Source organism: Manis javanica, chromosome 8 (genome assembly GCF_040802235.1).
Source record: "Manis javanica isolate MJ-LG chromosome 8, MJ_LKY, whole genome shotgun sequence".
NCBI classification, from domain to species: Eukaryota; Metazoa; Chordata; class Mammalia; order Pholidota; family Manidae; genus Manis; species Manis javanica.
Window position 1 is genome coordinate 36,511,360 of NC_133163.1, and position 12,141 is coordinate 36,523,500.

Below are 12,141 nucleotides of genomic sequence, written 5' to 3' on the forward strand. Positions count from 1 at the left end.
TAGTCTCTGTACTTCAAGAAAATCATCTTCAAAATCTTCCTATCAGTTAAGTTCTTTTTCATATTTTGAAATATTTATTAAAGGCATTTGAAACATCTTGAAAGGACTGATTAACAAATATGTTCAAAGTAGTTGACCACTAACAGTAAGAAATATAAATTTTCAAACAAAAATACTTTAAAAACCCCTCAGTTTAAATAATTTGACTAAAAAAAGCTATAATTTTCATGGATTAATTGTACCTTGTGGACAATTTACTAGATACTTTGATTTATTATAAAAATATTGATTAAAACACAATTCATCCTAAATCCAAATATAAGTTGTAATCAAAGAGAAATCACATCTTTATGGTGTGAACTTACATCAGCCATGTGCTGAATCTGTGGAAGGTGTTCCATGATTTTTTGTTGTAAAGCTGCTACTTGATGACTTAACTTGTGTACAGACTGTGCTAAGTCATCTGTTTCAAAAATTATTGACAGTTCTTTTAGATCTGTGAAAACTGAATGTAGAAGATTGTGCTTCTGTTCTGAATCCTCCAAAGCCATCTAGATAATAAGAAATGAGGGGAAAAAAAAAAGAACATCAAGATACTAAAACAAGTTGATTAAAATTTAAATCCGAGAAATTCGGTAACTATGTATGGTGATGGATGTTTTTGCGATCATTTCATGCCATTTATAAATACTGAATGTTATGTTGTATACTTGGAACTAACACACTGTTTTGTGTCAATTATATGTTAATTTAAAAAACCCTAAAACAGATAAAATTTAAGTTTATGTCAACATTTCAAACTCTTGTTCGTTTCCAGTCGCAAAATAAAACACCGAATACTATTGTCAATAGCAGTGGATGACTTTAGAGTTTCTATTCATTCTGGTGGGCTTGCAGCTGCTGTTTAATACCACATAACCCTGTTCCTCCAGCAGGAACACCTAACCTGTAGTCCATCTCCCTGTAATTTGGAACTGAAGCCAGGAGAGTCATTCAAGCTCTCTCCAATTGGCTGCACTTATAATTTTGGGAATGTGGGTGTGAGAGAAATAGACAGTATGGGGATGAGAAATGAAAACGCGGTCCTGTGACTTGCCTGTCCTCCTCAGCCTTACCAGATGATACCACTGACTTCCATGAGACATCTCTGTATCTTGAGGTGACCTGAATACCAAGAGCTCTATATGATAAAACCAAATGAAAGTAGAAAACATCTGTTTTTAGAATTTCTTAGTCTTCACTTAAGATTTCAATATATCTCAGCCACCTACTGGAAATCTTCAACCTGCTAATGTGGTCTTCAGGTAATTCCATAAAAAATATGGACATTTGAGATATGAGAAAGAACATTTACTTATGCAATGAAAATTCTAGTCATGAGCCTTTCAAATCAATCATACTACTCAGAATTTCATATTGGCTTATTCAAAATCCTAGGAGAAAACTTAAAGGAAACAAAACTTAAACCCAATGCCTTTTACCAATAATACTATTTACAATAATATCAAAAACCATAAAATACTTAGGGATAAATATAATAATATAATAATTCATATAATATATATGTAAGACCTATTCACTAAAGATTATAAAATATTGCAGACAGAAATTAAAGAAGACCAAAATACACAGATATCTCATGTTCGTGGACTGAAATAGTCAATATGGTTAAGATGTCAATTCTCACAGAATTAATCTACAGATTTAATGCAATGCCATTCAAAATTCCAACAGACCTCTATATAGGTACGACAAGCTGATTTCAAGGCTTATATGGAAATGCAAAAGAACCAGATTGGCCAAACAAATGTGAAAAAGAAGAACTAAGTTGTAGAATTTATGCTGTCTGATTTCAAGACTTACTTTTAAGCTACAGTAATCAAGACTGCATATTGGTGAAATGGACACATAGATTAATAGAACAGAAGAGAAAGTCCAGAAATAGACTTACATAAATGAGGGCAACTGATTTTCAGCATGGCACCAAAGTCATTCAATGGTGAGTCTTTTCAACAAATGTTGCTAACAACTGGGTATCCCCACAAGAAAAAATGAGCCTTGATCCTTGCTTCAAATTATACTACACAAAAATTAACTTGTAATGGATAACAGACCTACAAGTAACAGCTAAAGCTATTTAATTTTTTAAGAAAAGATAGTAGGAAATCCTTGAAACCTTGGGTTAAAGATTTCTTAGATACAATACAAAAGAGTAATCCATAAAACAGAAACACTGACAAATTGGATTTCACCAAATTATTAACATTTGTTCTCTGAAGACAATACTGAGAATATGAGAAGACAAGCCACAGACTGGGAGAAAACATTATACATCACATATCTGATAAAGGACTGGTTTTTAGAGTATTTTATAAATGACTCTTAAAATTCAGTAAAAGTAATTAAAAACCACAACAAGAATCTGAACAGACATTTCACAAATTAAATGTAAAAATTACAAAAATATGAATAAATGCTCAAATAAGTACATGGGTAAATGCTCAAATAAATCAATTAATCATTAGAAAAATGTAATTTAAACCACAACAATGTACCACTACATGCCACTGCAATGGCTAAAATTTTTAATATAGATAGTATCAAGTGCTGATGAGAATATGGAGCAATTAGAACTCACTTCACCAATGGGAATGAAAAATGGTATAGCCATATTAGAAAACAATTTGGCAGTTCCTTATCTAGTTAAATACTCACCATAAAAGCCAGCATTGTCCTTCTGGGTATCTACCAGATGAAATAACTGAAAACATATGTCCACAACTGTATATGAGTGTTCATAGCAGTTTGCTCATAGCCTGTGGTAGGCAGCTTCTAAGTTGGCCCCCAAAGATCCCCACCTCTTGGTATTCATGTCCTTATAATCAAGTTTCCTTGGATGTAGGCTGGGTTTACAGACTTACTTTTAATAAAATAAAGCAGAAGTGGTGAGATGTCACTTCCAAGATTAGATTATGAAAAGACAGTTTCTGTCATGGGAGCTCTCTCTCACTCTCTTTTAGATTGTTTATGGTGAGGGAAGCCACCTGGTAACCTTGTGGGGAGATCCACATATCTGTATACAGAAGATGACCTTCTGAGGCCCCCCCAACACCACATGAATGAGCCTGGAAGTGAATCCTCTCTCTTCCCTTACCCAAACTGAGCCTTCAGATGAGACCACAATCTTGGCCCACACCTTAACGGCTTTCTCATGAGACCTTAAGCCAGAGGCACTTAGCTATGCCGTGCCTGAACTCATGAACCCCAGAACTGTGAGATAATCAACTTGTTGTAAGCTGCTAACTTCTGGAATAATGTTACACAGCAATAGATATGGAATGCATAAACTAAATCTTGAAACAACCCAGAAGTCCATTAACTGGTAAAGGGTTAAACATATTGCATATTTCCATAAATGGAATACTATTCAGCAACCAAAAGAATGAATTAACTTAAAAACATAACCTGTCTCAATCTTGAAAGTGAAGGAAGCCAGGCACTACATCTTGTATGCTGCTATTTATAGGCTACTGTAGAAAAGGCAAAACTATGTAACAGAAAGTAATGAGTGATTCCATAGGACTAAAGATAAGTGAAAGGAGATTGCCTGTGAAGGAAGGAGCATGAAGTTTTTGAGGTGATGGAAATATTCTTTGTATTGACAGTAGTGGTGGTGCTCAAACAACTGTATACCTTTAACAAAACTCTATTAGCTGTACACTTAAAATAGGTGTATTTTAATATAGGTAAATAATACCTCAATGATGTTTATTTAAAAATATTTCCTATTTTTTAATAATAATAATAAGGGAGAAATGTGGGATTCACATATAAATCAAGTATTAAAATCAAAGGAATAATTATATCTGACCTGATTGTTTACAGTTCATGATGCGTGATCAAAACTGAAAGTTTCTGTGATATGACTGCCCTTGTACTGTTCACCATGTAAGAACTTACTCACTATGTAAGAACTGGTTCACCATGTAAGAGCTTGTTCATTATGCTTCAGAAGACTGGAGACTGTTGAGAATTAGGCTTGGGTTGATTAATGATTGTGCATTGAGTCCCCTATACAGAATTTTATTGTTGTTAATAACCATTTGATCAATAAATATGAGAGACGGCCTCTCAAAAAAAAAATATTTCCTATTTTTACAATGACAATTTATGTTTCAATGATTCTTAATTACAACAGTCTTTGTGGAATCATTGTTAGGTTATAAAAACTTATTTTAACAAATACAATACAGATAGAAGGTTATAGTTACTTAAGGTTGGTGAATTTTAATACTTTAAGAGTCACTTTAAAAATCAGTGCTTGGGAAAGCAGAGCCAAGATGGTGGCATGAGTAGAGCAGTGGAAATCTCCTCCCAAAACCATATGTATTTTTGAAAATACAACAAATACAACAATCCCTAAAAGAGAGACGAGAAGATACAGGACAACAGCCAGGCTACATCTAAACCTGCGAGAACCCAGCGCCTCGTGAAGGGGGTAAGATACAAGCCGCAGCCCGGCAGGACCCGAGGCCCCTCAACCCAGCTCCTGGTGGGAGGAGAGGAGTCAGAGCGGGGAGGGAGAGGGAGCCCAGGACGGCTAAACACCCAGCCCTAGCCATCCGCACCAGAGCACAGACACACAGTGCATGGGGCTGCTGGAAACTAGGGAAACGGGACAGTAAAACCTGCGAGTGGGTCCCTGCAGCCGGCACCCCTGGGACAAAGAAAAGCAAGTGCTTTTTGAAAGACTTAAAGGACAGGGACACCACTGCTGGATGGAAGTATCCTGGGACACTTAGCCCAGCAGCTGGGAATCCTGGGGAACTCCGGGCGCCCTAACCCACTGGGCAGGAGCGCAGCTCGGAGGCCCCTAACAGAGATAAACAGCCTCCCACCCGTTTCCCCTCCGACGCCAATCTGCCATAGTGGAGGAGTGGCCTGAGGCTGGCCATGTCCACAGCAGCAGGTCAGAGATTCTTTCACAGCGGCCAGGAAAGAATTAGAAAACCCGTCTGCATACAGCTGCCCAGCACAAACCGCTAGGGGTCGCCATTCTCCCAGGAGAGGAAGGCCACAAACCAGCAAGAAGGGACATTCTTGCAGCTAACACACATGCCAGCTCTGCACAACTACCTCTATCGCCATGAAAAGGCAGTAGAACTTGATACAGACCAGAATAACCCAGACATCCTCCCCTGAGAGGGAATCTGGGGAGATAGACCTAACCAATCTCCCTGAAAAAGAAATAAAAATAAAGGTCATAACCATGCTGATGGAGCTGCAGAGAAATATGCTAAAGCTAACGGATGAAGTCCGGAAGGAGATTACAGAAATGAAACAATCTCCATAAGGATTTATAAGCAGAATGGATAAGATGCAAGAGGCCATTGATGGAATAGAAACCACAGAACAGGAATGCATAGAAGCTGACACAGAGAGAGATAAAAGGATCTCCAGGAATGAAACAATATTAAGAGAACTGTGTGACCAATCCAAAAGGAACAATATCCACATTATAGGGGTACCAGAAGAAGAGAGAGAAAAAGGGATGGAAAGTGTCTTTGAGGAAATAATTGCTGAAAACTTCCCCAAACTGGGGGAGGAAATAATCATTTATACCACGGAAGTACACAGAACTCCCAACAGAAGGGACCCAAGGAGAACACCAAGACACATAATAATTAAAATGGCAAAGATCAAGGACAAGGACAGAGTTTTAAAGGAAGCTAGAGAGAGAAAAAGGTCACCTACAAAGGAAAACCCATCAGGCTATCATCAGACTTCTCAACAGAAACCTTACAGGCCAGAAGAGAATGGCATGATATATTTAATGCAATGAAAGAGAAGGGCCTTGAACCAAGAATACTGTATCCAGCACAATTATCATCTAAATATGAAGGAGGGATTAAACAATTCCCAGACAAGCAAAAGTTGAGGGAATTTGCCTCCCACAAACCACCTCTACAGGGTATTCTAGAGGGACTATTCTAGATGGGAGCACTCCTAAGGCTAAACAGATGTCACCAGAGAAAACAAAATCACAGCAAAGAAAGCAGACCAACCAAATAATAACTAAAGGCAAAAAATAAAATCAACTAGCCACAAAAGCAGTCAAAGGAAGCACAAAAGAGCACAGAATAAAACATATAAAGAATGGAGGAGGAGGAATAAGAAGGGAGAGAAATAAAGAATCACCAGACTGTGTCTATACTAGCTCAATAAGTGAATTAAGTCAGACAGTAAGATACTAAAGAAGCTAACCTTGAACCTTTGGTAACCACGAATCTAAAGCCTGTAATGGCATAAGTACATATCTTTCAATAATCGCCATAAATGTAAATGGACTGAATGCACCAATCAAAAGAAACAGAGTAATAGAATGGATAAAAAAACCAAGACCCATCTATATGCTCCTTACAAGAGACTCACCTCAAACCCAAAGACATGCACAGACTAAAAGTCAAGGGATGGAAAAAGATATTTCATGCAAACAGGGAGAAAAAAGCAGGTGTTGCAGTACTAGTATCAGAGAAAATAAACTTCAAAACAAAGAAAGTAACAAGAGATAAAGGAGGACATTACAAAATGATAAAGGGCTCAGTCCAACAAGAGGATATAACCATTATAAATATATGTACACCGAACACAGGAGCACCAGCATATGTGAAGCAAATACTAACAGAACTAAAGGAGGAAATAGAATGCAATGCATTCATTTTAGGAGACTTCAACACACCACTCACTCTAAAGGATAGATCCACCAGACAGAAAATAAATAAGGACACAGAGGCACTGAACAACACACTAGAACAGGTGGACATAACAGACATCTATAGAATTATACATCCAAAAGCAACAGGATACACATACTTCTCAAGTGCACATGGAACATTCTCCAGAATAGGTCACATACTAGGCCACAAAAAGAGCCTCAGTAAATTCAAATAGATTGAAATTCTACCAACCAAATTTTCAGACCACAAAGGTATAAAACTAGAACTAAATTGTACAAAGAAAGCAAAAAGGCTCACAAACACATGGAGGCTTAACAACATGGTCCTAAATAATCAATGGATCAACGACCAAATTAAAATAGAGATCCAGCAATATATGGAAACAAATGACAACAATAACACAAAGCCCCAACTTCTGTGGGATGCAGCAAAAGCAGTCTTAAGAGGAAAGTATATAGCAATCCAGGCATATTTAAAGAAGTAAGAACAATCCCAAATGAATAGTCTAATGTCACAATTATCAAAATTGGAAAAACAAGAACAAATGAGGCCTGAAGTCAGCAGAAGGAGGGACATAATAAAGATTCAAGAAGAAATAAATAAAATTGAGAAGAATAAAACAATAGAAAAAAAAATCAATGAAACCAAGAGCTGGTTCTTTGAGAAAATAAACAAAATAGATAAGCCTCTAGTCAGACTTATTAAGAGAAAAAGAGAATCCACACACATCAACAGAATCAAAAACAAGAAAGGGAAAACCACAATGGACCCGATAGAAATACAAAGAATTATTAGAGAATACTATGAAAACCTATATGCTAACTAACTGGAAAACCTAGAAGAAATGGACAGCTTCTTAGAAAAATACAACCTTCTAAGACTGACCAAGGAAGACACACAAAATCTAAAGAAACCAATTACCAGCAAAGAAATTGAAGCCGTAATCAAAAAACTAACCAGGAACAAAACCCCTGGGCCAGATGGATTTACCTCAGAATTATATCAGACATACAGAGAAGACATAATACCCATTCTCCTTCAAATTTTCCAAAAAATAGAAGAGGACGGAATACTCCCAAACTCATTCTATGAACCCAACATTACCCTACTACCAAAACCAGGCAAAGACCCCACCAAAAGAGAAAATTACAGACCAATATCCCTGTTAACATAGATGCAAAAATACTCAACAAAATATTAGCAAACCAAATTCAAAAATACATCAAAAGGATCATACACCATGACCAAGTGGGATTAATCTCAGGGATGCAAGGATGTTACAACATTCGAAAATCCATCAACATCATCCACCACATAAGAAAAAGGACAGAAACCACATGACCATCTCCATAGACGCTGAAAGAGCATTTGACAAAATTCAACATCCATTCATGATAAAAACTCTCAACAAAATGGGTATAGAGGGCAAGTACCTCAACATAATAAAGACCATATATAATAAGCCCACAGCCAACATCATACTGAACAGCGAGAAGCTGAAAGCTTTTCCTCTGAGATCGGGAACAAGAAAGGGATGTCCACTCTCCCCACTGCTATTCAACATAGTACTGGAGGTCCTAGCCATGGCTGTTAGACAAAACAAAGAAATACAACCAATCCAAATTGGTAAAGAAAAAGTTAAACTGTCGCTATTTGCAGATGACATGATATTGTACATAAAATACCCTAAAGACTCGAAAACTACTAGAACTGATAACGGAATACAGCAAAGTTGCAGGGTACAAAATTAACACACAGAAATCTGTGGCTTTCCTATACACTAATAATGAACTAATAGAAAGAGAAATCAGGAAAACAATTCCATTCACAATTGCATCAAAAAGAATAAAATACCTAGGAAAAAACCTAACCAAGGAAGTGAAAGACCTATACCCTGAAAACTACAAGACACTCTTAAGAGAAATTAAAGAGAACACTAACAAATGGAAACTCATCCCATGCTTTTGGCTAGGAAGAATTAATATCATCAAAACGGCCATCCTGCCCAAAGCAACATACAGATTTGATGCAATCCCTATCAAATTACCAACAATATTCTTCAACAAACTGGAACAAATAGTTCTAAAATTTATATGGAAACACCAAAGACCCCGAATAGCCAAAGCAATCCTGAGAAGGAAGAATAAAGTAGGGGGGATCTAACTCCCCAACTTCAAGCTCTACTACAAAGTCACCGTAATCAAGACAATTTGGTACTGGCACAAGAACTGAGCCACAGACCAGTGGAACAGAATAGAGACTCCAGATATTAACCCAAACGTATATAGTCAATTAATATTCGATAAAGGGGCCATGGACATACAATGGGGAAATGACAGTCTCTTCAACAGATGTTGCTGGAAAAACTGGACAGCTACATGTAAGAGAATGAAACTGGATCACTGTCAAACCCCATACACAAAAGTAAATTCGAAATGGATCAAAGACCTGAATGTAAGTCATGAAACCATAAAACTCCTAGAAAAAAACATAGGCAAAAATCTCTTGGACATAAACATGAGCGACTTCTTCATGAACATATCTCCCTGGGCAAGGGACACAAAAGCAAAAATGAACAAGTGGGACCATATCAAGCTGAAAAGCTTTGGTACAGTGAAGGACACCATCAATAGAACAAAAAGATACCCTACAGTATGGGAGAATATATTCATAAACGACAGATCCGATAAAGGGTTAACATCCAATATATATAAAGAGCTCATGCACTTCAACAAACAAAAAGCAAACAATCCAATTAAAAAATGGGCAGAGTAGCTGAACAGACAGTTCTCCAAAGAAGAAATTCAAATGGCCAACAGACACATGAAAAGATGCTCCACATCGCTAATTATCAGAGAAATGCAAATTAAAACCACAATGAGATATTACCTCACACCAGTAAGGATTGCTACCATCCAAAAGATAAACAACAACAAATGTTGGCAAGGTTGTGGAGAAAGGGGAACCCTCCTACACTGTTGGTGGGAATGTAAATTAGTTCAACCATTGTGGAAAGCAGTATGGAGGTTCCTCAACAAGCTCAAAATAGACATATCATTTGACCCAGGAATTCCACTTCTAGGAATTTACCCTAAGAATGCAGCAGCCCAGTTTGAAAAAGACAGATGCACCCCTATGTTTATCACAGCACTATTTACAATAGCCAAGAAATGAAAGCAACCTAAGTGTCCATCTGTAGATGAATGGATAAAGAAGATGTGGTACATATATACAATGGAATATTATTCAACCATAAGAAGAAAACAAATCTTACCATTCGCAATAACATGGATGGAGCTAGAGGGTATTATGCTCAGTGAAATAAGCCAGGGAGAGAAAGGCAAGTACCAAATTATTTCACTCATATGTGGAGTATAAGAACAAAGGAAAACTGAAAGGAACTAATCAGCAGCAGAATTACAGAACCCAAGAATGGAGTAATGGGTACCAAAGGGAAAGTGACTGGGCAGGAGGGGTGGGAAGGGAGGGATAAGGGTGGAGAAAAAGAAAGGGGGCCTTATGATTAGCATGTATAATGTCGGGGGGGGTGGCATAGGGAGGGATGTGCAACACAGAGAAGACAAGTAGTGAGTCTACAGCATCTAACTACACTGATGGACAGTGACTGTAATGGGGTGTGGGAGGGGGACTTGGTGAAGGGGGATCCTAGTAAACATAATGTTCTTCATGTAATTGTAGATTAATGATAACAGAATTTTAAAAAATCAATGCGTGGAAATCCTATAAAAATGGAAAAGGGTGTCCTAAAGGTAAGATGACAATTTTCAAAACAGGGATAAGATGGGTATTAACATATGGCTAGTTAATTGAGACTTCCCATTGGGGGATTTATTAGGCTACATTCTTTAGGAAATCAGCCTGCATCTTCCCTTGTTCTTACCTCCTCTAGCTCCAAAACTAGACTTCTACTCAGTTCTGACTCATAAACAAAGGCTGGCAAACTAGGATGTCTCAAACAATTTGACAGATACTTTCATGCTTTCACATTTATATCAAAAAGGTAAAAAAAAATTCAGCTGCTTTTGCCTGAACTGCTTCTTGTACAGTTTTCTTTTTTAACTCATGACAAGTATTCAAGGAAAAAGCATCATTGCTCTCCTCTCTCTTTGCAAACTCCTTGAAAATGGTGAAAAACACAGGTGATTTAAAATAAAAAGTTGACAAACTTTGGGATGTGAAAGTTAACCAAGAGCTAGGGGCAGAAATCACAGGCAAGGGGAAGAAAAGAACCAGAGGAAGTGAAAATGCAGCATCTTTACAACTGTTATGCAGGAAAAAACATGTCAAGAAATCTCAAGCATCAGGGAGGTAAAGTCAGTTGCTTATTTAGGAACACAGTGTGCTATTCTGAAGATAAAAAGAGAAGTTGAGCTGGATCAACCATGAGGTCTGATTACTCTAAAAATTGTTGTAGGTAAATCTTTTCCTAAGAGAAGGAAAATCTGCCTTTAGAACAAAACCTAAGCTAAAATACTTAGCACCTAGACAACCTCTTGCAGTCAGGGCCCCGAGTAGGAAAACACTTCATTTGTTTTGTCTCTGTAAGCCAACATGGAGACATAGAAATTTGGAATAATGACATGCTGAAACTAGCAGGAAGGACAGATTCGTTTTCTAATGCTGAGAAACTACCACAAATAAAACAGAATTATTATCACATAGCTTCCATGGCTCAGGAGTCCAGGCAGAGCTGTGGTGTGTCCTCTGCTCAGGACGTCACCAGAATACAGAAAGGTGCCATCTAGACCACGGGTTTCTCTTCCAAGTTCATTAAAATTGTTGGTAGAATTCAGTGGCAGAACTGAGATCCCAGTTTTCTTGCTGGCTGCTTCCTGGGGGTCACTCTCAGCTTCTAGAGTCTGCCCTAGAGTTCTAACCCCACGGCCTTCTCATAATACGGCAGCTTGCCTCTTCAAACCAGCAGGAGTCTCTCAAGTCTGGTGCTAGGGAGCCTTATAATCATATTACCATGATTAATCATGTATTCATCAGAGTGACTATCCCCTTGCCTTAGCCATATAACATTACCTAGTCAATGGAGTAACTATAAAGGTAAGGGCTTATACAGGTCATGATCACCAGGGGATAGGAATATTGGGAGCCACCTTAAGATTTCTGCCAACCAGTATTACCAACATTGTATTCAGTGCAACATTCTGATTTCAGAGGTGGGGGAAATCAAGGCCCATCAGGGATATGGTGATTATCCGAAAAGTCATGTAATAGTTATCAGGGTAGAAAGAACCAGATTCTGGTCTCCAAAATCCCTGTTTAGAGCCTGCCCATCTCCCTAGCTTCCTTCTGCCATTTGGCATGGTTGAAGGTAATACTGTTTTCCAGGAAATTAGGGGAAAAAAGCACCACGAGGGTCAGCTAACCCACT

General features: G+C 37.8%; 1 protein-coding gene across 10 annotated transcripts in view; it reads right to left on the minus strand.

Moving 5' to 3' along the window:
* Positions 1–12,141, minus strand: part of SYNE2 (spectrin repeat containing nuclear envelope protein 2) — a 313,786-nt gene that overhangs the window by 109,477 nt on the left and 192,168 nt on the right. For all 10 annotated transcript variants that reach the window (XM_073242275.1, XM_073242277.1, XM_073242279.1 and 7 more), the window contains one exon: positions 366–551. In XM_073242275.1, the coding sequence (XP_073098376.1) occupies positions 366–551 (186 nt within the window). The remainder of the gene's footprint in view (positions 1–365; positions 552–12,141) is intronic.